The following is a 26859-nucleotide window of genomic DNA, read 5'->3' as shown; positions in this document are numbered from 1 at the left end:
TTTTTCTAACTTCTTGGATTGACTACATAATTTATTTATTTTAATATTTTCTTATTGAATATGTTTAAGGTTATAAACTTTCTTCTGAGCATAGTTTTGACCACATTTATTTATAGGCCTTGATAGGTAGTAGGCTCATTTTTAAGTTTCCTAAATATTAAGTAAGTGATTTTTTAAATTCTTTATTTGGTTTAATGGTAAAATACTGGAAGCATTTCTTAATTTCCATGCTGATGAAACATTTACTTCCTACTTTTTCTTTCTGACCATTTTGAACTATTTCTGGGGGGTAGTGGGTGGTTTTTAAACCAGCTTTTAAGCTATCATGGTACGTTCACATTTTTGTTACCATGTCCATATTAATGATTCCAAGTATAATACTGGTCATGTTGTAAATCTCTGCATACACTGGGCCTATTAGACAACTCTCTTTGCATGTTTAGTAGACACCTTCATGGTTTGCAAGGCCTTGCTGGAACTTATTAGCTTCTTTTCTCCAATCTGCTCATCCTCTTCAAGTCTTATGTGGTTACCCACCATCCACCCAGCCCCCTTGGGAATTATTCTTTATGTCTCCTTCCCCATCACCCTAAGACCCTAACACTATTAAAGTCCTGTCCATTTTAACAATGAATATTTTCCAGATGTTGTGTTACTTCCATGTTTCTGCCGCCAGTGCTTAATTCAGGCTCCGTCCTCTCTCGCCTGGTCTATACCCATAGTTTGCTAACTGCTTTTCTTCCTTCTATGTCTCTTTCCTCTCTTCAGAGGCATACACTACCTATCAACTCCATCATCCATGTTATTACCAGATTGATTTGTCTGAAACCCCCAAAGTCGACCATACTACTTACCTGTTAAGTATTTTGATTTTCCAAAAGATTCGATTCCAGCTCCTCACCTTGGCATACAGAGCCTTTCACCAAACATCCCATCTCGACTACTTGGAATTTTGAACACGTTACACAGTTTCGTGTATTTACACATTCTGTTCCCTTTTTTAAAGTGTTCTTCTACCATGTTCCTGACTAGCGGATTCCCTTTCATATTTTACTTTCCACCATCAACCATACCTCTTGTGAAGTGTGTTTCCCAAATGCTCCTTTTTCCTCCACTCTCAAACTAGTCACTCTTCATACCGTTTATGTACTAATGTATTTAAGGAGTTTGAGAAAAGTTAAATGTTTTACTAGGTGGCATTGTTAATGTAAATGGAGTTGAGGGCTGTCTACCATGCAAATCTGGTTCTGTCATATTTCCAATCCACGTGAAACTCTCTATTGCCCTCAGAGTGAAATCTATTGTCTTTTCAGTCATATTCAGTTGTTTGTGATACACTGAAACATGTCTGGATCCCCTGCCTGGAATAGTCTTCCTTCTTCCTCCTCTGGGCAGCATTCCTCATTCTTGGGGCTTCAGTTCAGAAGTCAGTTCCTTCACAAAGTTTTCTCTTCCTCACACACTGGCCCTGCATGCACTTACAGTCCCTTCACTTGTGTGATAATTTCCTATTTCCTATTGCTCTCCCCACTAGACTCTAGGCTTTGTGACCACAGACACTCTATCTTGTCGTGTTCGCTGTTGCATCCCAACATCTAATAATGTCTGGACACAGCAAACACACAAGTGTTGAATGCATCAGTGCCAATGGAGAAGTCACCACAGGCCATAAAGTTTAGGAAAACTATCAAAGGAATAAATGTACTTTTCATGTACATTAGAGTTCATATCCATGTCGTGGTTTTTACTTGCTTTCGGTGTTAACTTATTTCAGCAGTTCTGCCCTTCAGTAGAGAAGTAGTTAGTTACATGTGTGCTCCTGTTGTGAGTATTTAAGGGCTTGTTTAGCTGTGGTACCCGGTCCTCTGCATTGGGATAAATCCTTTGGGCAGAATTATGTCTCCCCACATAGTCTTCCTTGCATGTTCTCTTAGCAACGACTACTGCATTCTATATTTTAAGCATCTTATTAGTAAGAGAAAGTTATAATGGACAGTTTGGAAACAAAATGAGAAATTATCTGGAGCCAGCAGCTCTAGACACTGATACTGTACCGCTCTCCATAGACGGCGGGAGTCGCGGCATCTCCACCTCTTCATGCCGGCTGTGATGGGATTTGTCGCCACGACAACATCAATAGTATATTATCATAATATTGAAACATCAAATTTTCCGAAATTACTCTTAGGTAAGTATGATTAAGTGTCCCCCTCCTTCCCCGGAGCTATTTTTCTTTCTCTTCCTAGTAAACGCTGTCCCTGGGGGCTGGGACTGGGGAGCGTGGGAAAACGACAATACTAATTCTTCTCTAGTCTCCTGGTGAATGGAGAGATGAAGATAAACTGAGTGCTCTGAGCTGTGAAAACACTTCATCCGTTCTCGACTAGATGCCCCTCGTGGTGTGTTGGTGTGTGGCAGGAGGACCGGGAAGGGACGTGCCGGCCTGCTGGCTCCCAGGGGCTATACTCTAAGAATTGAGCCCTTGCCCAGTCCTGCCCCAGGAGCAAGTTTCAGTGCGTGTAGCTCCCTGCGTTTCTGCCTGTGGCTTGGGATCCTGAGGCATTTTCTGAAGGTCCCAGCTTTTCACCGATGCTGCGGCAATGTCACATTCTTCATAGCCTTGCTGCCGAGGTGTGGGGGACCCCGTGCAGCAGAATATGCTTCACAGCATGCTGGAAACTGTACTGTCCTGAGAAGCCGCTGCCCTCAAAGCATGGCCCTTGTATCTGCTTCGTGCCTCACCTTTTCTTTTTCAGCCTCTCTTGCCTCCTTGTCCTGTGGAAATAAGAGGCTATCTGAAGTGTTCTAATTTTATTTTTGCCTGACATTGTAAAAATATTGCTTATCCCAATTAGTTACATTTAATGCCCTGACCAGTCCCTGCATTCCGTGGTGTGTACTTTCATAAAGAGAGCTAGGATGAAGATGTAGAACATGGATCATGGCTGGGCTGCCAGGGGCTGTGAATATCTGAACTTTGCAGGCAGAGTTGTGTGTTTGTGTGAATGGACACAGGGTACAGAGAGTGCACCTAACTGTTAAATGATGAGAGTGATGTTGATTACTGATAAAGAAATTTGGAAAAGTAATAATTAAACCACACAAATATTTTATTTGCTTGTCCGGAGGACATCGAAATTTAAAGTGAATTACTGGAAAATACTGAGTATTTAATTCTGTGTTGCACCACATTATATGATTGGGCAAAGGCAATCTAGTACAAACAAGTAGACTGGGTTAAATATTAATTTAAAAGGCTTGTCAAAGTCTGAATTATCTTAATAGAAAGCTGTTTAGTACAACATGAAAGGCAGATGTTATCACAGAAATCTTTTTTTGAAGATGCCAAGAAAAAAGAGTGAAATTTTTACCAGACAACAGCCAAAAACTATATATGCTGTTGGGAATCCAGTATGTTAGGCATGTAAGTTTCTGAAAAACTGCTGATGAATAAGATATGAGTTATAAGATGTAATTAGAAGAGAAATGTGCATTTTGATAATATTTTGAAGGAGACCTGGTCACAGTCTGGCTGTAGATACGAGGCAGAGTGCACAATTTGCTCATATTGCTGGAAGGACTTATGTAGATAAAAGATAGTCTAACTTTCTCATTATTTTAGGAGAGAAATCTTTGGTCCTAGAAAAATCACACTTATTTTCATATTACAAAACAAGTAATTTTGTCCCAATGTTATATTATGTACATCACCGAACATACAGAAAGTTGAAAAGAACCAAGTGAATATTCATAAATAGCTAATACTTAGATTCTCCTATTTCCGTTTTATTCTATTTGGTCACATTTCTGCATCATTCTATCCCTCTATCCATTGGGCTGTCTTATTTTTTTGATACACTTTAGAGTACATTGCAGACATTAATATGCTTTACCTCCTAATTATTTCAGCATGCATATCATTAACTAGAGTTAAATTTTCCTGCAGTTCTTTTTGTGAGATAAAATTTACACGCTGAAGTATAGAAATCTTAAATTTCTAAATGCACACACCTATCTAACTATAGAAGAGTGCCATCATCCATGAAAGTTTTCCTGTGTCAGTCCTCATTTTCATCTCCATAGAGGCAAAAATCTAATCTGATTTTTGCCCCGCTGTAGATAAGATTTGTCTATTCTAGAACTTCACATAAATTGAATCATATAGTATAAATTCTTTTGTGTAACACTTCTTTCTCTCAGCATGATTTTTTTTAAGGGTCATCCATAATATAGTACAGATCAGTGTTTTGTTCTTGTAATTGTTGGGTATTATTCCACTGTGTAAAGAACCACAGTTTTCTGTCCTCTTGACAATAAGTACCTCGACTTTTTCCAGGTTTTGGCTATCATGAAAAAAAAAAGTGTATAAACATTCATGTGCAAGTCTTTCTGTGGATATGTGTTTTTTATTTCCCTTGAGTAAATACCTAGGAGTAGAATTTCTGGATCATAGGCTATGTAGGTAAATGTTGATGTTTTGTTAAGAACCCACAAGATCTTTTCCCAAAGTGGTTTACTTTACATACTCACTAATAATGTGTAGGAGTCCCAGTTTATCCACATGCTCACCAACTTTGATGAGTTGATCTTTCTAATTTAGCCATGCTGGTGGGTGTGTACTGATAATTCATTGTGGTTTGAGATTGCATTTCCCTGATGGCTAATGATGTTGAGCACTTTTTGATAAGTTTATTAACCATTTGTTATATTTGTTAAGCAGCTATATCATATCTTTTGCCTGTTTTTTATTGGGTTGCATTTGTATTATTGAGTTGTGGGAGTACTTTATATATACTAGATATTAGTATGGCGTTGGATGATGTTTTGAGAATATTTTTCTTCCAGTCTGTGGCATGCATATTCATTTACTTAACATGGTCTTTTGGTGAGCAGAAGATTTCAATTTTGATGTACCATAACTTATCATTTTTTCATGCATAATTATTGCTTTCTGTGTCTTAAAAATTTTTTGCCTCTTCTCAAAATACGTTTCCCTCACAGTCTCCTGGGTTTGTTTTTGTTTTTTTTTTAGAAGCTTTATAGTTTTAGTTTTTATTTTTAGGACCGTGATCCATTTAAAATTAATTGTGTCTATGATGTAAGGCTGGTACCAAGGCTGTTTTTTTCCAAATGGATATCCATGTGTTCCAGCACCATTTGTGGAATAGACTTTCCGTTTCTCATTAGATTGTGTTGGGACCATTGTAAAATATTTGAATCAAATTACCATTTTAGTATGATCTATTTCTCGGCTCTACAGTTTCTGTTCCTTTGATCTGTTTGTGAGTTTTATGAGATTACCCTTCTGTCTTCATCTGATTACTATTGCTTTGGAGGTCTTGAAATCATATAGTGTACCCATACAACTTGTTTTCTTTGCTTTTCTCCCAAGATTGCCTTGGATATTCTAGTTCTTTTGTATTGTCATATGTAGTTAGAGTCAGTTTGTTTATTCCCCCCCCCAAAAAAATCTCAGTAGGAGAAAATTTATTAAGTTTAAACTTATTTCTCTATTAGATATAGACTCTTCAGAATATTTCTTGTTATGCAGTTTTCGTTAGTTACAGGTTTCAAGAAATTTTCCCTTTCGTCTAAGTTTTTTTATTTATTGTCATAAAGTTGTTCAAGGTATTCCCCAATTATCTTTCTTAAGTATGCAGGATATGTAGGGATAATTCTTCTTTTCATTCCTAATACTGGTGATTTATGATTTCCTTCTTTTCTTGATCAGTCTAGCTGGAGACTTAGCAATCTTCTTAATCTTTTTTACAAAAATCAACTTTGTTGGCTTCGTTAGGTTTGTTAATTTTCTCAATTATTCATTTTCTATTTCATTGCTTTCCACTCTTATCTCTATCATTTTCATCCATTTATTTATTTTGTTCATTGTTTTTCTTTCCTTAGCTTTTAAGATAGAAACTTAGATCATTGATTTTGCATCTGTCTTTTTTTCTAAAATAAATATTTAAAGCCATAAATTTTCCTTGTAGAGTATTGATTTAGTTGCAATCCTTACATTTTTAATATGTACTATTTTTATTATAATTTAGTTCAAATATTTTCTAATTTCCCTAGTGATTTCTTTTTTAACATGCAGTTAATTAAAACTATGTTGTTTAACTTCCAAATGTTTGGAGACTTCTAGATATCTAATTGTGTGGAAAGTCTCGACGTTTACCTTCACAGTCTCTGTCCCTGGTGTTCACACCCTTGAATGTGAGTGGGACACGTGATTTGTTTCTAGTCAATAGAGTGTGGCAAAGATGAGGACACCAAATCAGTTGAGCTTCTGTTGAGACTGCAGCCCTGGTCAATGCCTGGCTTGCAGTCTGGTGAGACCCTGAAACAAAGAATCCAGTTGATCCATGCCCAGACTCTTGACGCATGGAAACTGTGAGATAATAAATGTGTGTTGATACAAGCTGCTAAACCTGTCATAATTGGCTTAGCAGTAATAGAAAATCAATACACTGATTGTTCTTGTTTGTTTTTTATTTAATTAATTTATTTAAAATTTTAATCTTCATTTATTATTCACTTATTCATTTTTATTTATTTTTTATTTAAATTCAATTAGCCAACGTATAGTACATCATTAGCTTTTGATATAATGTTCTTCTTGATTTTTAATTTATTTTTATTGTGAACAGAGAACATACTTCATATGATTTCTTTATTTTTTCCGGTTTTCTGAGTATATAGCCTATGCCAGTACCATGTGCACTAACAAGAATGTGTATTCTGAAGGTGTTTGGGTGTTCGGGTATATTTTTATAATATTAAATATTATATAGCCTTATAAATATCAATAGCTCAAAGTGGTTGATAGCGTTCTGATCTTCTAAATCTTTATTAGGCAAATGTGTTTTTTTTTATTGTTGTGTCTCTAAAAAACTGACCCTTTGTCATTATTAAAAGTTTTCAAAGTTTCTGATAATACTCTATTTTTTTCAAGTTTTTATTTAAATTCCAGTTAGTTAACATACAGTGTAGAATTAGTTTCAGGTGTACAATTTAGTGATTCAACATGTACATACATCACCCAGTGCTCATCACAAGTGCACTCCTTAATCCCCCCACCCACCTCCACTCTGGTAACCATCAGTTTGTTCTCTATAGTTAAGAGTCTGTTTCTTGGTTTGCCTCTCTCTCTTCCTCTTCCATTTGCTCATTTGTTTCATTTCTTAAATTCCACATATGAGTGAAGTCATATGGTATTTGTCTTTCTCTGACTGACCTATTTTGCATAGCATAATACTCTAGCTCCATCCATGTCATTGCAAATAGCAAGAGTTCAATCTTTTTTGTGGCTGAGTAATATTCCAGTGTGTGTGTGTGTATCTCACATCTTTCTCCATTCATCAATCGATGGACACTTGGGCTGTTTCCATAATTTGGTTATTGTAGATAATGCTGCTATAAACATCGGGGTCCATGTATCCCTTCGGATTAGTATTTTTGATAATAATATTCTTTGTTTTAAAGTTTACTTTATCTGATACTAATATAGCCACTCCAGATTTCTTGTGTTTACTCCTTTCATTGTATATTTTTTCTATCTACTTAATTTCAATCTGTTTCTTTATACGTAAGATGAATCTCCCTCTTTTTTTTTAAAGATTTTATTTATTTGAGAGAAAGAGAGAGAGAGCGAGCAGGTGAGCAGAGGGAGGGGCAAAGGGAAAAGGAGAGAGAAAATCCTAAGCAGACTCTGTGCTGAGCACAGAGCCCAATGTGGGCCTCAATCCCAAGACACCAAGATCATAATCTAAGCCAAAATCAAGAGTCGGACGCTGAACAAACTAAGCCACCCAGGTGCCCCAAGATGAATCTCTTTAGGTAGCATGTAGTTGCATGTAATTTGGTCTTTTTTTTTTTTTCTAAATCTATTCTGACATTTTCTATTTTATGCTAGAATAAAATAGATGATGTACTTATATGCCAAAGTTTCAGTTCTTTTTCACTAAGGAAGCTGTGACCATCTTTAAACTTTAATAACTCTGATAAGTATTGTACAATGGATTGTCTCGTATATGTTTCAGATTACTTCTTTCTCATCCCATATTCATTTGTACTGATCTTTATTCAAAGTTTGAAGTATACTGGACCTTTGATTTCTAGTAAAGTGTCTGTGTCCATCTCATTTTTGTTGTGAAAGGCTGGCTGTGGTTAGGAGATGGTATAGATCCCTACCTTTCTCATCCCATTGTGTAAGGTCTGGCTTTGTTCTGTAGGATCATTGTTCTTCTCCTCAGTTTGTGGAGGAATGTGGTGTTTTAAGCCATTTGGGTGAGAAGAGTTACTTACTACTTGAATGTTGATCATTTGTAAAGCAGAAACCCCATTATATAGCCAACGTACATTCCATAGTAATTCCAGGGTAATACCATTCGACATACCCCTGGAATCTGCAATACACTTACCTATGGGATAGGTGATGCATATAATATAATCGGGGCTTCTTTAAAAAAAAAAAAAGAAAGCAACATCAGGAGGTAGAATTGACTTTAAAGTCAACAGAATTACACATAAGTTCTGGAGTGTAGGTTATTCCTATTTACGTGTCTTTTTACATCTGCCCATCTATTACAGAGTGGAAGCACCAGCATTTTATTTTATTTATTTGTTTTTTTAATAATAATTTTTATTATGTTATGTTAGTCACCATACAGTATATCCTTAGTTTTTGATGTAATGTTCCATGATTCATTATTTGCATATAACACCCAGTGCACCATGCAATATAGCACCAGCATTTTAAAGTCATTACCACACCTTCAGTTCAAAACTCTAAAAGTGCGCTGGGGCATATATGTTGTTTTCTTAAAAAATAAAATTATGTGGAAATAAAGTATTAAAAATTATCTTTGTTATTGAAAAGCATTATATTTATATTGAAATTTCAGTGAAGTCAAAAAAAATATCAGGGAAAGATTGCATCTTTTTCCTTTTCCTTTTTATTTTTCCAGCCCTATTTCTGTATTGGGTAATGGCCTTTATTACAAAGACCATAAAATTGGTCAAATACTGGCAGTCTGGTTGGGGAGTATCAGACCTGCGTTTCTGCATCACTGGCATGATGGTCATCTTGAACGGACTGCTCATGGCTGTGGAGATCAATGTAATTCGGGTCAGAGTAGGTATCTAATCGTTTTTGTTTAATTACTGGAATTTAAGACCCCAATATTAAAGATTATAGTTAGCCAGAAATCATTAGTATTCAAGAGGATGAGCAAATGTATATCCTCCATGTGTATAAAAGTTGAACTAATCACTAAGTTTCAGGCCATTAGTGTTCCAGAAATCTTGGTATGACCCTTGAATCTATTTATTCATTTGTAAATATTGATTGAGTAGGATTGTTATGTGCCAAACATTATGCTCTGTTCATATTATAGATGAAAGTGTTTTCATCAGGAAATTCCATCATCCATGATTTGCCCCAAGCACACCTATATTAAGCAAACTACTGTATTAGAAATTTCAAAATGAAAAGAAGATAATATGTTTGTTCATTTCACTGATGAAGAGACTTCTACAGAGATAACTAGACATCCAAAGTCACACAGTCAAGACTCATGCCTGGTCTGTGATTACAAACCTATTGTGTTTTGCATCACATAATGCTATTATGTTGTGTGACATACTTCTGAATGATTTTTCAGTATTCATTTTCTACCAGAGCACTTCAAGTTTGCTCTGAATGGCAAGTCACAATCTGTAAGGAATAGCGGAGAACAGTTAGTGAACATCAGCCAAACCACAAATTATCAGAGAATGACTCAATAATGGTGTCAACACATTTAAAAAATCTAAATAATGTAAAAATCTTTATTTAGTTGACCCTATTACTGGATATCATGAAAGACTTGTTCTTAGTAATAACTATATTTTAAAGGGATAATCTGGTTTTTTAAGAATTGTCCCTAAGTCGATTAAACATAAAATTCTGGCATTTAACTAATTAATCTAGTCACAACAGAAGGGAAATATTTTAAAAAATATCTCCAAAGGAATGTAAGAGGTATTAAAATATACGTTTTGTTTTCCTGAAATGAAAATGTAGAAAAGGTTAAAATTTAATTTTAATATGTGGAAAAATAATTGGGTTATTATTACTCCGTGGAATTTTTCTTGCCACAGAGATATGTATTCTTCATGAATCCTCAGAAAGTAAAGCCTCCTGAAGACCTCCAGGATCTGGGTGTGAGATTTCTTCAACCATTTGTAAATTTATTGTCAAAAGCAACATACTGGTGGATGAACACGCTTATCATATCTGCTCATAAAAAGCCTATTGATCTGAAAGCAATTGGAAAATTACCAATAGCAATGAGGGCGGTAACAAATTATGTTTGCCTGAAAGATGCATATGAAGAACAAAAGGTAATTTAGTATCTGTTTTTCATGTCCATAATTGTAGAAAATGGGTCTGTTAAGTAAAAGGCACTAAGCTTAAGCATCTTGGTTAAGGAAGATCAGATTTTCTTCATATGTCTTTCCCAATAATTTTGAGTCATGTGAATTGGGCCACTGAGAATATACCAGAAGAGCCAATGAAATAAAGTTATATTGTGTTAATTGCCCAGTTCATACATGAGGAGGGATAGAGGGAACATTATTTTTTTTCCTGGAACCAAGTGGAAAGTAAAAATTAAGCTCAGTGATCATGTATATCTAATTCTTGTTACCATATCATGTTAATAACTCATGGAATTGTTAAGTTTTTTTTAAGTATCTTGTCAATAATTTTGTTATATAAAGGTAAAATAAATCATATCATTAATAACCACTTTTAAGAAACTAGGATCCCTAAAATAATTATTTACTAAAATTTGGAGCCTGTATTCCAAACTTGAGAACTGAATTAAATAAAGTTATCTACCTATTCCATGTATCATCCTCCATGTCATTCAAAATTGGTTTCTTCTGGTACTTTCTTTGAGCAATTGCTTTAAAAACTTTAAACATGAGTCTTTGGATATTTTGAATTTGTCTTGTTATTATTCTGTATAGTCATGTGTGCTCTCCACAGTGGTAGATGTAATTTATATGGCAGTCATCTACAAATATTGTTGCGATTGAAATTATTAGTATTCACAACAACATTGGAAAGGGGTAGGGTATGGTGAATCAGTTAGAGTTTTTGTCTGTTCTAAATCAAGACAACAAAGCATTTATGGTAAATGATGAAAATGACCTCTGTTTTGTGTCAAAAATGTGTCTTATGAAATAAATATTGCAGGAAATGGTTACTACAAATGAACCTGAGTCATCTTTTTGGTTTCACCTCTGGGAAAAGTATTGCATAATGTTTTTAAAACTTCTTTGCTAAAGTAAAGATTAACAATATAGCCTAAACATAGTTTAAGTGTTCTGAGTACTCTTTATAAAACAGATCAGCTTGAACTTAGTGCGTTAACATTTGCATTAATAAACTTTTAAAAATAATCAAATTATTCATCTAACAGGGAATCGAATATGAAACACAATTGAATTCTATTCCATTGAGTTGGCTTCCTACAATGAAAAAATGTTATCCACCTCCTCTCTAAGAATTAATTATGATGATTGTTCAGGTCTTAAAATCCTTTCAACAAACCACTACAGATGTGTGAAGCCATGCATTGGCTTAAACGTATATGCCATCTTCAAATTTGCATTTCTTTGTCAAATAATTAGGAAACATAAGTTTAACACAACATTAAACGGTGCTGACTACTATTCATGGAGATAGGAAATACCTGGGAGAGAAACAATTTGAAGTTGGGATGATCAGTTTTGTTAAGCTTGTAGTGAAGTATCTTGAGCTTCTGATAAATATCTTGTGATATAGTAACTCCAGAACTCTTGACTAGTCTTTCGATAAGCTTGATTTTTGTACTTTACTATCTTCTTTTCCATACAATGGTATTTGGTAATTTTCGTGACAGATACGTATGTTCCAAATCAAAAAGAATTAAAATTAATTTGACCTTAAGAATATGGGGTTATCCTTTGACAGCTAAAAATAATGCAAAGTCTTTGAAAATATGGCCTAAATAGACCATACTCCTTATTCTATCCCATTAAAAGGCGTGCAGTAGCTACCATTTGCATAGAATGCAAGGATACGGATTATGCATACTCTACTAAAGGGACTCATTAACACTTACTTATAAACTTAAAATATCATCAGAAATACCAAAAGGAATTGCCACAGTTGCTGAGATTAATTGCTGTGCTAGTAGTTTTATTTTGGTTCGTCTGTTTTTTGTTTTTTTTTTCTTTCAGAAAAAAGTAGCAGATCATCCAAACCGGACTCCATCTATATGGCTAGCAATGTATAGAGCTTTTGGACGACCAATTCTACTTAGTAGCACATTCCGTTATCTTGCAGACTTACTGGGTTTTGCTGGACCTCTCTGTATTTCTGGAATAGTTCAGCGTGTGAATGAAACCCAGAATGGGACAAATAACACAACAGGAGTAAGTTTGTGGTGCTTTTGAAAAGAAACATATTATTGGCAGATTTCATTGTAATTGTTCCTTTTTATTAATGCAGTTCTTTGAACAGTTCAAACAGGCTTATTTACAGAGAATTGAATGCATTTAAAGCAAAGAAAACAATAATTTTCCATGTAGAGAAAATCATGTGTTTATGTATTCATTGATTGGATCTGTTCAACAAAATTATTTCTCAGATTCAGAGCCTATAAATATTTCATGAATATCTACTATGAGCCAGAAACCATGTTCAGAAATTTCACATTGATTATTTTCTATGATCTTTTCAGCAACCCTTCCAAGAATTTTCATGCATGAGTACATGAGGGGTGGCTGAGTCACTTTTTTTGGAGGCCTGTGATCAATCACATTAGCAATGTGATTTGCACCATATACATTTATCTTTTCTTATATGATAAAAGCCATCACCCTGTTTCACAATGATCAGGGCAAGTCACATTATGATATTTTTGTTAGATATTATGCTACTATTTGGGGGGCTATACAGTATAAGATACTATATATTTGCTGTTATAAATACATAGTCTCTTATTCTCTATTCTTAAGAAAGTCTCATCATGAATTTCCCAGTTTCTAAGATAAGAGCTGATTTCCTTATGTTCACAGATAGAATCTCTAGACTAGATGCATCAATTTTCCTTTTCTATGCCCTTAATCTGATTTACGGTCCTTTTTCTTCACCTATTAAAATTTCATGCATTCTCAAAGCCTACATCAAATGCACCTCCTCAGTGAGGCTTTTCTGATTGTTCTGGTTAGAATTTGACTCTTCTTTGTTCCGTCCAACACGTTGTTTATTTCACCTTGGCACTCGCTATAAGTGCTCTTTATAATAAAACATGTTATTTATGGATATGCTTACCTTTCTAGGTGGTAAGCTCTTTAAACAGAAGGACTGTGAACTGTTCATATTTGTGTTCACAATGTGTAGCCTAGTCGCTTGCACATATTGGTGCTCAATTATTATTGAAGAGAACCAGATATTTTCACCATTGGTTGCACTTTTGTGATGTTTTGTCCCTACTAGCCTGATTACATTCCATACATTCCACCTAGAATTTTTCTATCATCCTTCTCCCTTACACGTTTTTCTGAGAAGGAACAGAACTTACACATTTCTTTGTATCCCCATGGAAGAAGAGGAGGGGACCAGAAATAGAAATTAATGGATCTAAACCATAAAAAATGAAGATTGCTGATATTGACATGGTGTACTTATTTGAGTGTTACCTTTCCCTCACTTCTAACCAACAAGTTACCAAATACTATTGTTACAAACAAAAAGCAACCAGTTTTGTATGTCCTTATGATGGTTTCAGTCATATTCTTACTCAAACAATTTCATAAGTTGTGTTTTGTCACTGGAAGAGTCAATGTGGGTGAAATCAATAGCCACATTACATATTTCATAGTTGGTAATTTATTTTGTTGTTAATATAAATTAAGATATCTGAAAATTAGATTAAGTCAACTATGTAGAATTATTTTAAATTAGTAAAGCTATAGAAATTGTATTTTGTTTCAGTGGTCTTGCTGACCAACTATCAGTTTTGTGGTTTCTACTTAAAATTACAGTCTAAATCAACTTCAATCTTCAGTTTACTTCTTAAGACAGAATAATATGTCTTTACAGAAAATATACTTAAATTTTTAAAAATTAAAATGTACCTTTTTTCTACAGTCAGACATTTCCAGCAATCTTAATGATCAATTTGGGATTTTATGCATTGAAATAGTTTGAATTTGCATCTGTGGACATGATGAAGAAAAGCCAAAATTGCCTTGCTGTGGCTCATCCCACTGCTGTTATAAAGACATTGAGATTTTATATTTAAAAAACATGTATCATTTAATAGATGTGAACTGTACACCTGGCATATGAAAAGACCAGTTTTAATTTATTTCTTTTTCTTCTGGGACAAGATTTCAGAAACCCTTTCATCAAAGGAATTTCTTGAAAATGCTTATGTACTAGCAGTTCTTCTTTTCTTGGCCCTTATTCTGCAAAGGACATTTTTGCAGGCTTCCTACTATGTAACCATAGAGACTGGCATTAACCTTCGTGGAGCTCTTCTGGTATGTACAAGCTTTGAATGATCTTTGTTTTTTGAAAATGCCATACACCATCCGATGATAGAAGGGTAGTGGAGTCAATATTGTCCTTTGTTTTTACTTTGATACTGCAACTTCAACACTTCTAGCTGCTTAATAAAATAAACAAAGCTAATTAGTAAACCCACTGAATTTTTAAAAGCTTTTATAATCATAAAACTTTTGGGGCACCTGGGTGGCTCAGTCAGTTAAGCATCTGACTCTTGATCTCAGCACAGGTCTTGATCTCAGGGTCGTGAGTTCAAGTCCTAGGTTGGGCTCCATGCTGGGTGTGGAGCCTACCGAAAGAAAGAAAGAAAGAAAAAGAAAGAAAGAAAGCTTGCTTTTGAAAACTCATTTATTTAGCTCTGTTTCGATTTGTTCTAGAGCTTATGTTTGAAATTGAATATGCGTTTTGATTATATCGCCAGAAATTAAGTTTGTACGTAATTGAGGACTGAAAGTAACTATGCTAAAATGAAGGTAGTGGTTGACTTAAGAAGATGGCATTCTAGGTTTTTTCCCCCTCTTTTTTCCAGAAAAATTTAAAATGTTATCTTTTCAATAAAAGTGAATAAACATAGTGTTGATTAAGTTCAGAGCTTCAAGTACTTTTTTTGTTTTTCTTTCTTACAGGCCATGATATACAATAAAATCCTTAGGCTATCTACATCTAATTTATCCATGGGTGAGATGACCCTGGGACAGATCAATAACTTGGTTGCCATTGAAACCAATCAACTCATGTGGTTCTTGTTCCTGTGTCCCAATCTATGGGCAATGCCTGTTCAGGTAGATCAATATAAGTAATATTCTCATTTGCAGAGGAAACAAAACAAAAGGAGTATGAGATACTTAGCTCAGTAATGGGCAAATGCTTTGAATATGCTGATATTATTATATTCTTTTTATAGAGAAGAAAGCTGAGACTCAGAAATGCTCTGACATAGCTTAAGAAAGTAGGGTTTGGAATTCTACTGCTTAGGTTCAAATATCTGCTCTACTCTGTTTGCACAAGCGTTTAAATCCTCAAAACATTCGTTTCCTCAACTTTAAAATGGGAATGATAATAGTATCTGCCTTCTAGAATTGTTGGAATTGTCAAGACTAACTAAGTTAATATGTGTAGCACATTCAGCATAATGCCTAACATTTCATGGGCATCCAGTATTTGTTAGTTGTTACTGTTATTGAACAAATTCAGGCAAGTCACAGAGCCAAGGCTTGACCCCTTTCATTCTGACAGACTCTCTTACAGCATTTCTAAAGTAGAACAATTGCTGTAATCCATCCCATAGTTTCAATAGCTGATGTATTATAAAATGTCAAACTTTATTAGGTGGTAGGAACACTAACAAGCTGGAGGGCAATTTAGTTATTTTTTATGGAAAATAGCATTTTAGCAAAGATGCAGTTTTTTCCCCCCTAATTGGGTAAAAAGAGCAAAAGAAATGTTTTCAGCTCTTTCTTCTACGTGATGCTGAATATTTTTAGTTATCTTGAGTTTGGCATCCTGTAGATAGAGCTTAAACTGTAGATCTTATTTGATCCAGTCTGTCACCTTTGTCCCTGTGTGCCACGTTTACTAAAATGCATACAATAATAAAGAAGATATGGTAGTTTTAAAATTTGTTTGCCTTTTTAGTTTTAAATGGAAATCCAAGTCAAATAAAAGTGTATATCCTACGCAGTGCATGACACAAAGAAAGATTGAAGATATGCTTGGTCTTGTTTTATCAATATGTACTTATATACAAGTCAAGTAGGTGGCTGCCTACGTGATATAATTTAAAATGCACCAAAAATCCCAGGCTGCCTCTGAATGACTGCATCATGAGTGACGTTAAGGAAACTTTCATTTTGATTGGAATCCCTAAAAAGCCTAATTGGTTAGGCAGTAAATATGTGTACTTGCCTCCAAAAGGCCACTGTTAAGCTGTTATCATTGGCAAACACACAAGGATTAGATGCTTTCACTACATGGATATAGTTCATTAGTTGACATTTTTAGCCATGATAAGCTGAGCTACTGGAGGAAAAAAAGTAGGGAGAGAAGATTGAGGGGTCAAATCCTAAGTGTTTAAAGGAAGAAGAAGAAAGCGACAAACCAGAGAGGGTTGGCTTCCGTGGGTCAGCCCTGGGTTTGGGGAAATAAATTTAAAAAGGGAAGAGAGGTATGATGGAGAACCATCAATGTTAGCTTCCTCACAGTTTTAGTTACGCTTAGCCTTCCTGTCATCGAGTGACTTCCGGGGTTATTGAGGATGTGAGGAGCTCAGATGATTCCTTAGCCTGCAGACAACCATCCAGTGCTCACTTACATTATGATGCTGCCTCCTGCTTTCCTTCCTGCCCGGAAAAGCTGGTAGAATTCCACGACAATATGGAATGTCAGTTACAGAGGGTGATAATATTTTCACGAAAAATTTCATGTGCTTTTAAAAATGTGAAGACTGTCTTAGAAGGTCAGAAACATCGGGGGAACCTCACACAGTAAATTGGATTGACACCCGTTGTACAGATCATCAGACTAAAGATAAATTCCTACTACTTAGCTTTTCCCAAATAAAACACAGCAAAACCCAACTGTTCTTAGTTGAGTTGCCCTACAAGTAAATGTATTTATTAGTCAATTAATAATGAAGAAATACTACATTTTCACCAAAATATATTTCCTTTCATGCAGTGGTCCCCACACGCTGTTCATTTTCTCTTTTCCGTATGTTTTCCTTCCTAGATCATAATGGGAGTGATTCTGCTCTATAATTTACTTGGATCAAGCGCATTGGTTGGTGCAGCTGTCATTGTGCTCCTTGCGCCAATTCAGTACTTCATTGCTACAAAGTTGGCGGAGGCTCAGAAAAGCACTCTGGTAAGTTCACATCTTTTGGAAACTTGATTAGGAAAAATCTAGTAAGCTGTTTTATTTTTAAAATAATGGGAAATGAATACATGCCGCTCAGAATAATTTGGAAATTATTATATTTCATTTCAATTCTTAGGCAGCAAATGTGTAATTTCTGTGTTGCAAAAAAACACTTTTTAAAAGTGGATTTGAAATGTATGATTTGATGATCTTAGACTCAAAATACCGGAGTCACAATTCCTGATGTTTTTAAGTGCCGTGAAGTGAGGAGGTGTTGGATCTTCTTCTAGATCATTTGTCTAGAGAATATACCTAAGTGTATTTTGAGCCCGTTGGTTGTAATTATTGACATGGAATGCTTGGACCAAAGAACAAATTAAGCATCAGGTTTGTTGCTTCCGAAGTTAAATTTCCCTCAAGTTGAATCAAACCATGTGATGATCTATGGAGTTACACTCAAGTATTTCAGTGGCAGCCTCTCTGGCTGAATAGTGTTCATGGTCAACTTGGCAAGCAAGAAGAAGTCCAATTATTGACGCTTTCTGGCTTCAATGTGCCATGAAGTCATTTTATTTGAGTAAGAATTGGCTTCTTTTAAAGAAATATTTGCAAATAATAAAATTGTTGACAGCATGTTTAGAAATAAAGTTTGATTAAGTATGAGCAAGGCTGTCTGTAAATCAGTCATAAAATGTAGGGAGTCTGCCACTGATGGAATTGTTTCCCAAGTTGGTTTCTGCTGTGACAAGCAAGTTGCGTGTCATGCAGGTGGTTCTATCACTTGTTTTTCTGCTGCTCCCGCTGAGGTTACTCATTACTTCTGTCTGAGCCATATACCCATCTTTACTTCAGGATGTGAATACCGAGAGGTGAGGAAGAGGGACACAAAGCGGAGACATTACTATCCTCAAACAGCTGTCTTTCATTTAGCTAGTCATACTGTATTCATTTACTCATGCAACAATCATTTGATAGGCATCTAAGACCCTGTAGAGACCAGAAGATAAATAAAAACCAAACCATTGGCTATTTTTCCTTCCTCCTATCTACCGTTTGGCCACTTGCCCTGCTCCTTTTAGTGGTTCATAGGTCATAATGTACCTTACTGATCATTCTAATACCTGGCGGTGGTGGAAGTTGCAGCAGTTGAGTAAATTGTGACTTTTGTAAAAATCTCTTTACAGTTAATCCAAGTTCTTAGTAATGAGTAAATCTAATTTAGGCCTTAAACAAGAGCTTAAGAAGAGGTATGTAGAAATCTCTTGAAGTTAAAGGTAATGTCCTTGGTTTCAAGAAGTGTATTAGGAAGGCACAATATGAACACACACAATGTGAACATATACAACCTTCACGTTCCCAAATAAGAAGCAAATCAACTTCTCTTACATTCACTGTTTTCTAAGTATGAGTGATATGCTGAGGAGAGAATAAAATGAGTTAGATGTTAGAGGGAACCACTGAAAGTCTCTGTATCATTTCCCTAAACGTCTGTATATACTATCTGCAAACATTATTCAAACAGATCATGTGAAACTTTAAGAAACTGCTTTTATTTCACCCAAAGCAACAGAAGCATAACAGTTTTTAGGTGGAAAGATATTTGAGGCCATTTCATTCAACTCTTCATTTTAGAGTTGGAGGTGGAAGCACAGAGAGTTTGTCTTCTCCCCCACCCACTCCCCGCCCCTGCCATCGTTCCCAGGGGATCTCAAAGCCATAATCAGTGGCAAAGCCAGGCAGAAATCAAGATCCGGTCCATCCCTGTCTGTTTTATATATATAGTCCTGCTCTTTGAATCACTTGGATGCAGCATGCATTGTTTTTTTGTTTTTGTTTTATAGGATTATTCTACTGAGAGATTGAAGAAAACAAATGAAATATTGAAAGGCATCAAACTTCTAAAGTTGTATGCCTGGGAGCACATCTTTTGCAAAAGTGTAGAAGAAACAAGAATGAAAGAACTATCCAGTCTCAAAACCTTTGCACTTTATACGTCACTCTCCAGTAAGTTGCCATTGCTTTAAGGACCACCAGAAAACACGTGGCCTGTTCACTTTAGGTTGTGATCACTGAGACATTCTACTTATCTGAGGAAGCCCATTCATTTTCTACATACATGCTGCCCAATAGCCATTAGCCACATGAGCCTATTTAAATTTAAATTAAAGAGCATGGTTACCATAGGCTTAGAGTCAGGTAGACTTAAATTTGTTTCCTTTTAAGATGTGTGCTTTTGTCATATTACTTTGCATCTGAAATCCTTGGTTTCTTCATCTGTAAAATGGGGATGGTGCTGAGCATAGTACCTGTAATTGAAACCATCACATCAGTTACCACTGGGGTGAATAGTGGGTTTTCAGTAAAAATTGGTTTACTTAAGTTGATTTGACTGTATTACTGTTGATCTTCTTATCCCCAAAGATCCTCAAAAATTATCTGCAGTTGTCTTACCTGTCTTTCTAGAAGCTTATGATATTATATTTTCTTGAAGATTATAGTTAAAATGCTACTTTTGAAAATTGAGAAGAAATGTCAAGTAGAAGAAGTCAAGTTACATTTACATAAAACTCTCTTTTCCAATACATTTTCAAGAACTTTTAAATATGGAACACTTTTATCTTCAACTCTAATTTTTATAAAGCAACTGTTAAAAAAATTGTTGTTTTTTTCCCCTCAGAGTGACACTGGGTACTCTCAAGAATAATTAAGCTTATGTTAGTACGATTCTTAGAAACTCAGCCGAACTACTCCCACTAACATTTGATTTGGTTTGTGTGTCAGTTTTGCTTATCTCTATTGTTCCCAAGACTTTGAACAAATTAAAATTCTGGAGGTTAATATATTGTTTCCTCTTGAATTCTAAACTACTTTAGTTCTTACAGATTATAAATACTTCTTGTGTGAAATAGATTTAGAGAAAATATTTGGTTTGTATAGCTCATTTATTCTAGCCTTGATGCCTGATGCATTAGAAATGAAATGGGAAGGAGATTTATCTTAGCTCTGCACCACTGCTAATATGGTGTCAAAATGCTAGAAGATGGGGGCGCCTGGGTGGCACAGCAGTTAAGCGTCTGCCCTCGGCTCAGGGCGTGATCCCGGTGTTATGGGATCGAGCCCCACATCAGGCTCCTCCGCTATGAGCCTGCTTCTTCCTCTCCCACTCCCCCTGCTTGTGTTCCCTCTCTCGCTGGCTGTCTCTATCTCTGTCGAATAAATAAATAAAATCTTTAAAAAAAAAATGCTAGAAGATGGAATGATTGATATCCACTTGTTTATATAATAGTACTCTAATTTGGTGACCTGACAGAGGAATGTATATTTCTCTCTGCAGTGGACTGAAATACTCATGAGAAGGATGGACACAGCCAGAAAGAATGGCAATAAAAACATATTGAGATACTCAGCCAATTATTGCCATGAGTGGTTTTACACATATCATCCTGTTTAATCCTCCCAACATCCTAATGATTTAGATTCTACCATTAATTACATTTTAGATATTAAAACATTGAGGTGGAGGAGCTTAAGTAACTTGAACTTCCCTTAAATCATCCACCTACTAAATGGCAGAAGTGGGTCGTTAATCCAGTTCATCTGTCTCCAGACATGAAATTTGAGTTGGTTTTTGAAAGTCAGATACAAAAGAAGAGAGGACAGAGGAGGCCATAATAGAGGAGAAAAACAAGAAATCATGAAGGTAAAAATACAGAGTCATGTGTTTATGACAGGCAGCAAGAATTCTTAAGTCAATGGTGTAAAATTCCCGGTTGGGCCACTTTTAAGCTTTATGGTATGGTTACATACAGTGTTCTTGGTGATTAAGAGCTTGCACTATGGGAGTTGCGTTGTGCTGGCTATAAATCCCAACTCTGCCACTTTTTGGCAGTGTGGCCTTGACCAAGTTGCTTATATCCTCCAAGCCCCAATTTCTTCATCTGTAACATGAGGTGATATAAATGTCAACCATGTAGGACCGTAGTAAAGATTAAAATAATGAATGATACAAATGTTGATTGGGTTATTGATTCTATTCCAGGCGTGATGTCAAGTGCTTCATACTCATTATCTCATATGAAGCACCTGGCAAATGGTCTAGTGCTTACTAACCTCCATCCGTCAGTTTCCTCATCTAAAAATTGGTGTAATAATAATAAATCATTATTACAGTTATATTGTGAGAATCAAATGAGGCGGTGAATGTGACACTGTTCAGTAACTGTTAAAAATATTTTATAAATAGGGGCACCTGGGTGGCTCAGTCTGTTAAGCGTCTGACTCTTGATCTCAGCTCAGGTCTTGGTTTCAGGGCTGTGAGTTCAAGCACTGCCTTGGGGTCCATGCTGGGCGTGGACCCTACTTAAAAAAAAAAAAAAAATATATATATATATATATATATATTTAAAATATATAAAAAATATATATATTTAAAATATTTAAAATATAAAATATACTTAAAATAGATATATTTTAAATATATATAAATATTTAAATATATGATATATTTAAAATATTAATAATATAAAATATTATACTATATTAATATGTATATTTTATAAATAGTATTTGTAGAGTACCACAAGAAAATAAAAAATAATGAAAGGAAAAAGTCAGCTGTATAACAGAGTGGTTACTATTGAGTCTTAGAGGGCAAGCTAACCTGAAATGATATCCTTCCTCAGCAACTTTTCAGCTCTACAGCCCCGGTTAGTATTTGGGAGAGTCTCAGTTTTCTCAACAGGAAGCTGGGAAGTATTAAGAGTATCTTTGGGAATTAAATAGGATAATGTGTGTAAAGTGTTTAGAAAAGTACCCGAAACATAAAAGTGCTCAATCAGTGGTATCTGAACATATTGAAAAGCAAAGTTAAAACAGGACACTTACTAATAGAACTGAAGATTCATCTCTGCTTTTATGAATCAGTGTTCTTGCCAGTTGAGATAATATCTGGGGAGAAGAGAAATTCTATTAATTTCCTAGTTTCCATTGCCAAATGGTCGTGTGCTATTTATGGATTTAATCCATTGGTAAAAGGCAAAAAGACAGTACTATATTTTTTTCTCTTCACTTTGATAGAGTCTTATATGCAGAAGTGGAAAGAACATACAGCTTTTTAAAAATTATTTATTTATTTATTTGAAAGAGAGAGAGGGGGAGAGAACACAGCCAGGGGAGGGTCAAAGGGAGAGAGAAGCAGATTCCCCACTGAGCAGGAAGCCTGATGTGGGGCTCCATCCCAGGACCCTAGGATCATGACCTGAGCTAAAGACAGATGCTTAACCGACTGAGCCACCTGGGCTCCCCAAGAACATACAGCTTTGAAACCAGAAAGATCAGGGTTTAAATCTAAGCTCTATCACCTCCTACTCTGGAATCTTGCATGTTACCCTTCCCAAGCTTCCTCATTATTGTGTAGGGTAGCTGTGATCATTAAATATGAGAATGTATGTGAAGCACTCTTATCGCACCTCAATGCTTGTGACGTGTTAGTGCAGAGCAAGGTGGTAGCGAGCAGTCTGATACGCCCGACTGCATTGGTTTGAATCCCAGCTGTGTGACCTGAAGTTTCTCATTCTCATCTTTGTAATGGGCTAGGAAGAGTGCCTGCTACATGTACCTGGTGCAGATTGCTGTATAAATGGTTTTCAATCAAAAACAGTTGTTCTTGCTCTTCCTCCTCAAGGGGAGATTACCCAGTCAAAGATGTGGACTATAAAATGAATTATGAATAATGATGTGGGGGGCGCCTGGGTGGCTCAGTTGGTTAAGCAGCTGCCTTAGGCTCCGGTCATGATCTCAGCGTCCTGGGATCCGGTCCCGAGTTGGGCGGCGGGGGTGGGGGGGTGGGGGGTCCCTGCTCAGTGGGGAGCCTGCTTCTCCTTCTCCCTCTGCCACACCCCCTGCTTGTGCTCTCTCTCTGTCTCTCTGTCAAGTAAATAAATAAATTTTCAAAAAAAAATAATGATGAGGGGAAAAGGGAAAAATAGACTTAAAGAATAGGGTGACAATAGCCACAAAAGATGGAGGCAGAAACATAGCTCCTAATCTGTGCTGTTATGATCCTCAAGGCAGAGTTTGGATTCTCAGTCTTGTACAAGAATTCGGATTTGAGGGGCACCTGGGTGGCACAGCGGTTAAGCGTCTGCCTTCGGCTCAGGGTGTGATCCTGGCGTTATGGGATCGAGCCCCACATCAGGCTCCTTCCTCTGCTATGAGCCTGCTTCTTCCTCTCCCACTCCCCCTGCTTGTGTTCCCTCTCTCGCTGGCTGTCTCTATCTCTGTCGAATAAATAAATAAAATCTTAAAAAAAAAAAAGAATTCGGATTTGATAACCAAGCCACATCTGGACCTGCAAAAGCATAATCTGGTTCAATGTACAGTGGTCAGGGTAGTTCATGAGAGGAGGTTGTGAGGACTGATGGGGAATTTTTGGGTGGACTCTCTCCTGCATGTCAAGAAAACCAGGTTCTAGCTTTCACTCGTTACCAACTGCTTACTCTTTTACTCAGTCTCTAGAATTCTATTGTTTTTGAAAAGTATAACTACAAATCATCAACTTGCTTTTTAATTTTACTATGATCTCCAGATGTTAGCATTTTAGCCTAAAATATGAATTTTCCTTGTTTCAGTTATACATATCATGCTCATCAAATGTGAGTGCAGTATGTTCCTGAAGAGATATTCAAACAAGCAGAGGGTTTGTTTTTTTGAAGATTTTATTTATTTATTTGTCAGAGAGGAAGAGCACAAGCACAGGGAGCGGCAGGCAAAGGGAGAAGCAGGCTTCCAGCCGAGCAGGGAGCCCGATGTGGGACTCGATCCCAGGTCCCTGAGATCATGACCTGAGCCAAAGTCAGATGCTTAACCAACTGAGACACCCAGGCATCCCTGGAGTTATTTTGTTAAGCAAAAAGTCTATAACTGAAAATAAATATCACTTTTGGAAGGAGAACTTGAAGTGATGTCAAATTCTTGTTTGTATGCTGCATAATAACTCAATTTTCATATATGTAAGTTAGCTTAGTGGACCAAGTGAAATATAGACTGGAAATATTCTTAAGAAGGCACGTTTGGATTGGATTCTAGTTATTTATATCATTAAAGGAGTATTTCATCTGAATTTTGCGGTTTGTAACAGTTCATAAAAAATAATTTTTCCATAAGAAATAATATTTTCTGGGGTGCCTGGGTGGCTCAGTCAGTTAAGCATCTGTCTTTGGCTCAGGCTGGGATTGAGACCCACATCGGGCTCCCTGCTCAGCGGGGAGTCTGCTTCTCCCTCTGCCCCTCATCCCTGTCATGCTCTCTCTCTCTCAAATAAATAAATAAAGTCTTTTTTTAAAAAACCCTGTTTAAAAAAAAAGAAAAAATATTTTTTTATTTCAAACTAATGAGGGGGAACTCATAGGACTTCAAACAAGGAAATGCCAACAGGGCAAGGTTTGTGGACTCTGGACAAAATGTTATTTAATGCACTCGGTCTTCTTCGTCTTTAAGGGAAGTTAAAGTAATAATAGATGATTAATTAAAGTTACTGAAAATGTTTCACAGTTCAATTAACCTAATGTATTTTATTTCTTTCCACAGTCTTCATGAACGCAGCAATCCCTATAGCAGCTGTGCTTGCTGTAAGAAACTTTCTCTTGCTTTTAGGAATGGAACTAAGTCAGTGTTTAGAAATGATTTATGAGCAAGAATGTGTGGGTGGTAATATATATTACTTCACCTCTGCCAGTTTTCTCTTGCAGTCCCCTTTGTAATAATTCTAATCCAGGGTTTCTCCATGGTGACACTATAGACTTTTCAGCCCAGATAATTCTGTGTTGGTAGGGCCTTTCCTCTGCATGAGGATGTGTAACAGTATTCCTGGCTTCTACCTGTTCGATGCTATTAGCGCTCCCCAGACACCGCCAAGTGTGCCCTGGGGAGCAAAATGAATAGTAGTTGGGATCTTACTGTTATAATCTTCATGATCTGGTTCCCAAGCATTCTTACATCAAGATACTGCTAGATCAACAACCAGAAAAGTACATTATATTTCAAACTAAAATGACAAACTAGGATTACATGTAGAAACATAAATAGTTCTGCATCGAACACTAATGTTGGTAAATTTGCTAACAATCCATAGTAGGGACCCTAAAACAATGGAACATCTTATTTTCCTCCTAGAAAATTTAGTATTGGTTGGAAAGAACATGATTGGTTGTTAAGAACTCTAGGTTCACTTCACAGTTATACCCCCTACTCAGTAATTTGACAGAAGTCCATTTCCTAATCTGTAAACAGAATCTGCTCTGCCCTTTTCACAAGGTCACTGCTAGGATGGTCCATGTAAACTGTTAAGGACTGTCAATAACAAGTCTTTTTGTTAGGGAGTAATTTGGGTGAAGTAATTGCTTTCAGAGTTGGGATGGACATATTGGCGTAGCGGAATAGGTTAGTTCTGTAAAACTGAAGTAAGCATTTGTGGAAGTTTCTCCAGCTTGCTCTGAAGAGCTTCTCTTTTTGCGCAGACATTCGTGACCCACGCGTACGCCAGCGGGAACAATCTAAAACCTGCGGAGGCCTTTGCTTCCCTGTCTCTCTTTCATATCCTGGTCACCCCGCTGTTCCTACTCTCCACAGTGGTCAGATTTGCAGTCAAAGCCATCATAAGGTATGCCCTGGAATGTCTGGAATTTTTTGCTTGATTATAGAAATTATATGTGCTCATGGTAGTCAATTTGAAAAAGTATAAAAGAGAATATTCAAATTACTGCCCAGAGATAACCATTGCTAAAACTTGAATATGCTACTTTCCAGTCTTTTACAATTATTTTTAAATGAAAATAATTATTATTCTGAAATGAAAATTTTGAGTTTATGTAGCTCAAAATTATGTAGACTCCTTATTACATCTATTGTTTTTATTCTTTTCCCCTTGTTAAGATCATGATGTTTATTGGCTGTGCAATAGTCCATTGTTTCAAAGTACTGTACTCTAACTTATTTAATGATTACCTCCTTATTGGGCACTTAGAGTGTTTCTACTTTCTACCTAACATAAATAACATTGAGATAAACATCTTTTTATATCATTAAACTTTTTTCTCTGATCATTTTCTTAAGACAGATTTCTAGAAGTAGGGGTAGTAGTTCTAACTGGATCTGCATTTTTAAAAAATTTTAAGTTTTTTAACTCCAGCGTAGTTAACATAACAGTGTTATATTAGCTTCAGGTGTACAATACAGTGTATTCCATACATTACTCAATGCTCATCATGACAAGTGTACTCTTAGTCCCCTTCGCTTATCTCACCCATCCCCCCACCCATCTCCCCTCTGGTAACCACTTTATTCTCTAGAGTTAAGAGTCTGTTTCTTGGTTTGTCTCATTTATCCCCTTCGTTCAT

General features: G+C 36.1%; 1 protein-coding gene across 8 annotated transcripts in view; it reads left to right on the top strand.

The window, feature by feature from the left end:
- ABCC9 (ATP binding cassette subfamily C member 9) overlaps positions 1-26859 on the top strand; it is a 127862-nt gene that overhangs the window by 11900 nt on the left and 89103 nt on the right. For 7 of the 8 annotated variants that reach the window (XM_087855686.1, XM_045811763.2, XM_045811762.2 and 4 more), the window contains exons 6-15: positions 2067-2188; positions 8970-9136; positions 10144-10386; positions 12274-12468; positions 14431-14583; positions 15235-15390; positions 17336-17470; positions 19306-19468; positions 25052-25092; positions 25981-26123. In XM_087855686.1, coding sequence (XP_087711812.1) covers positions 2067-2188; positions 8970-9136; positions 10144-10386; positions 12274-12468; positions 14431-14583; positions 15235-15390; positions 17336-17470; positions 19306-19468; positions 25052-25092; positions 25981-26123 — 1518 coding nt within the window. The remainder of the gene's footprint in view (positions 1-2066; positions 2189-8969; positions 9137-10143; positions 10387-12273; positions 12469-14430; positions 14584-15234; positions 15391-17335; positions 17471-19305; positions 19469-25051; positions 25093-25980; positions 26124-26859) is intronic. The other variant, XM_087855684.1, reaches the window with a different exon arrangement.

This window comes from Ursus americanus, chromosome 25 (genome assembly GCF_024610735.1).
Source record: "Ursus americanus isolate L20-20 chromosome 25, mUrsAme1.1.p, whole genome shotgun sequence".
Classification (NCBI taxonomy): Eukaryota; Metazoa; Chordata; class Mammalia; order Carnivora; family Ursidae; genus Ursus; species Ursus americanus.
Note: the sequence above shows the minus strand (reverse complement) of the source record. Positions and strands in the feature narration are given on the sequence as shown.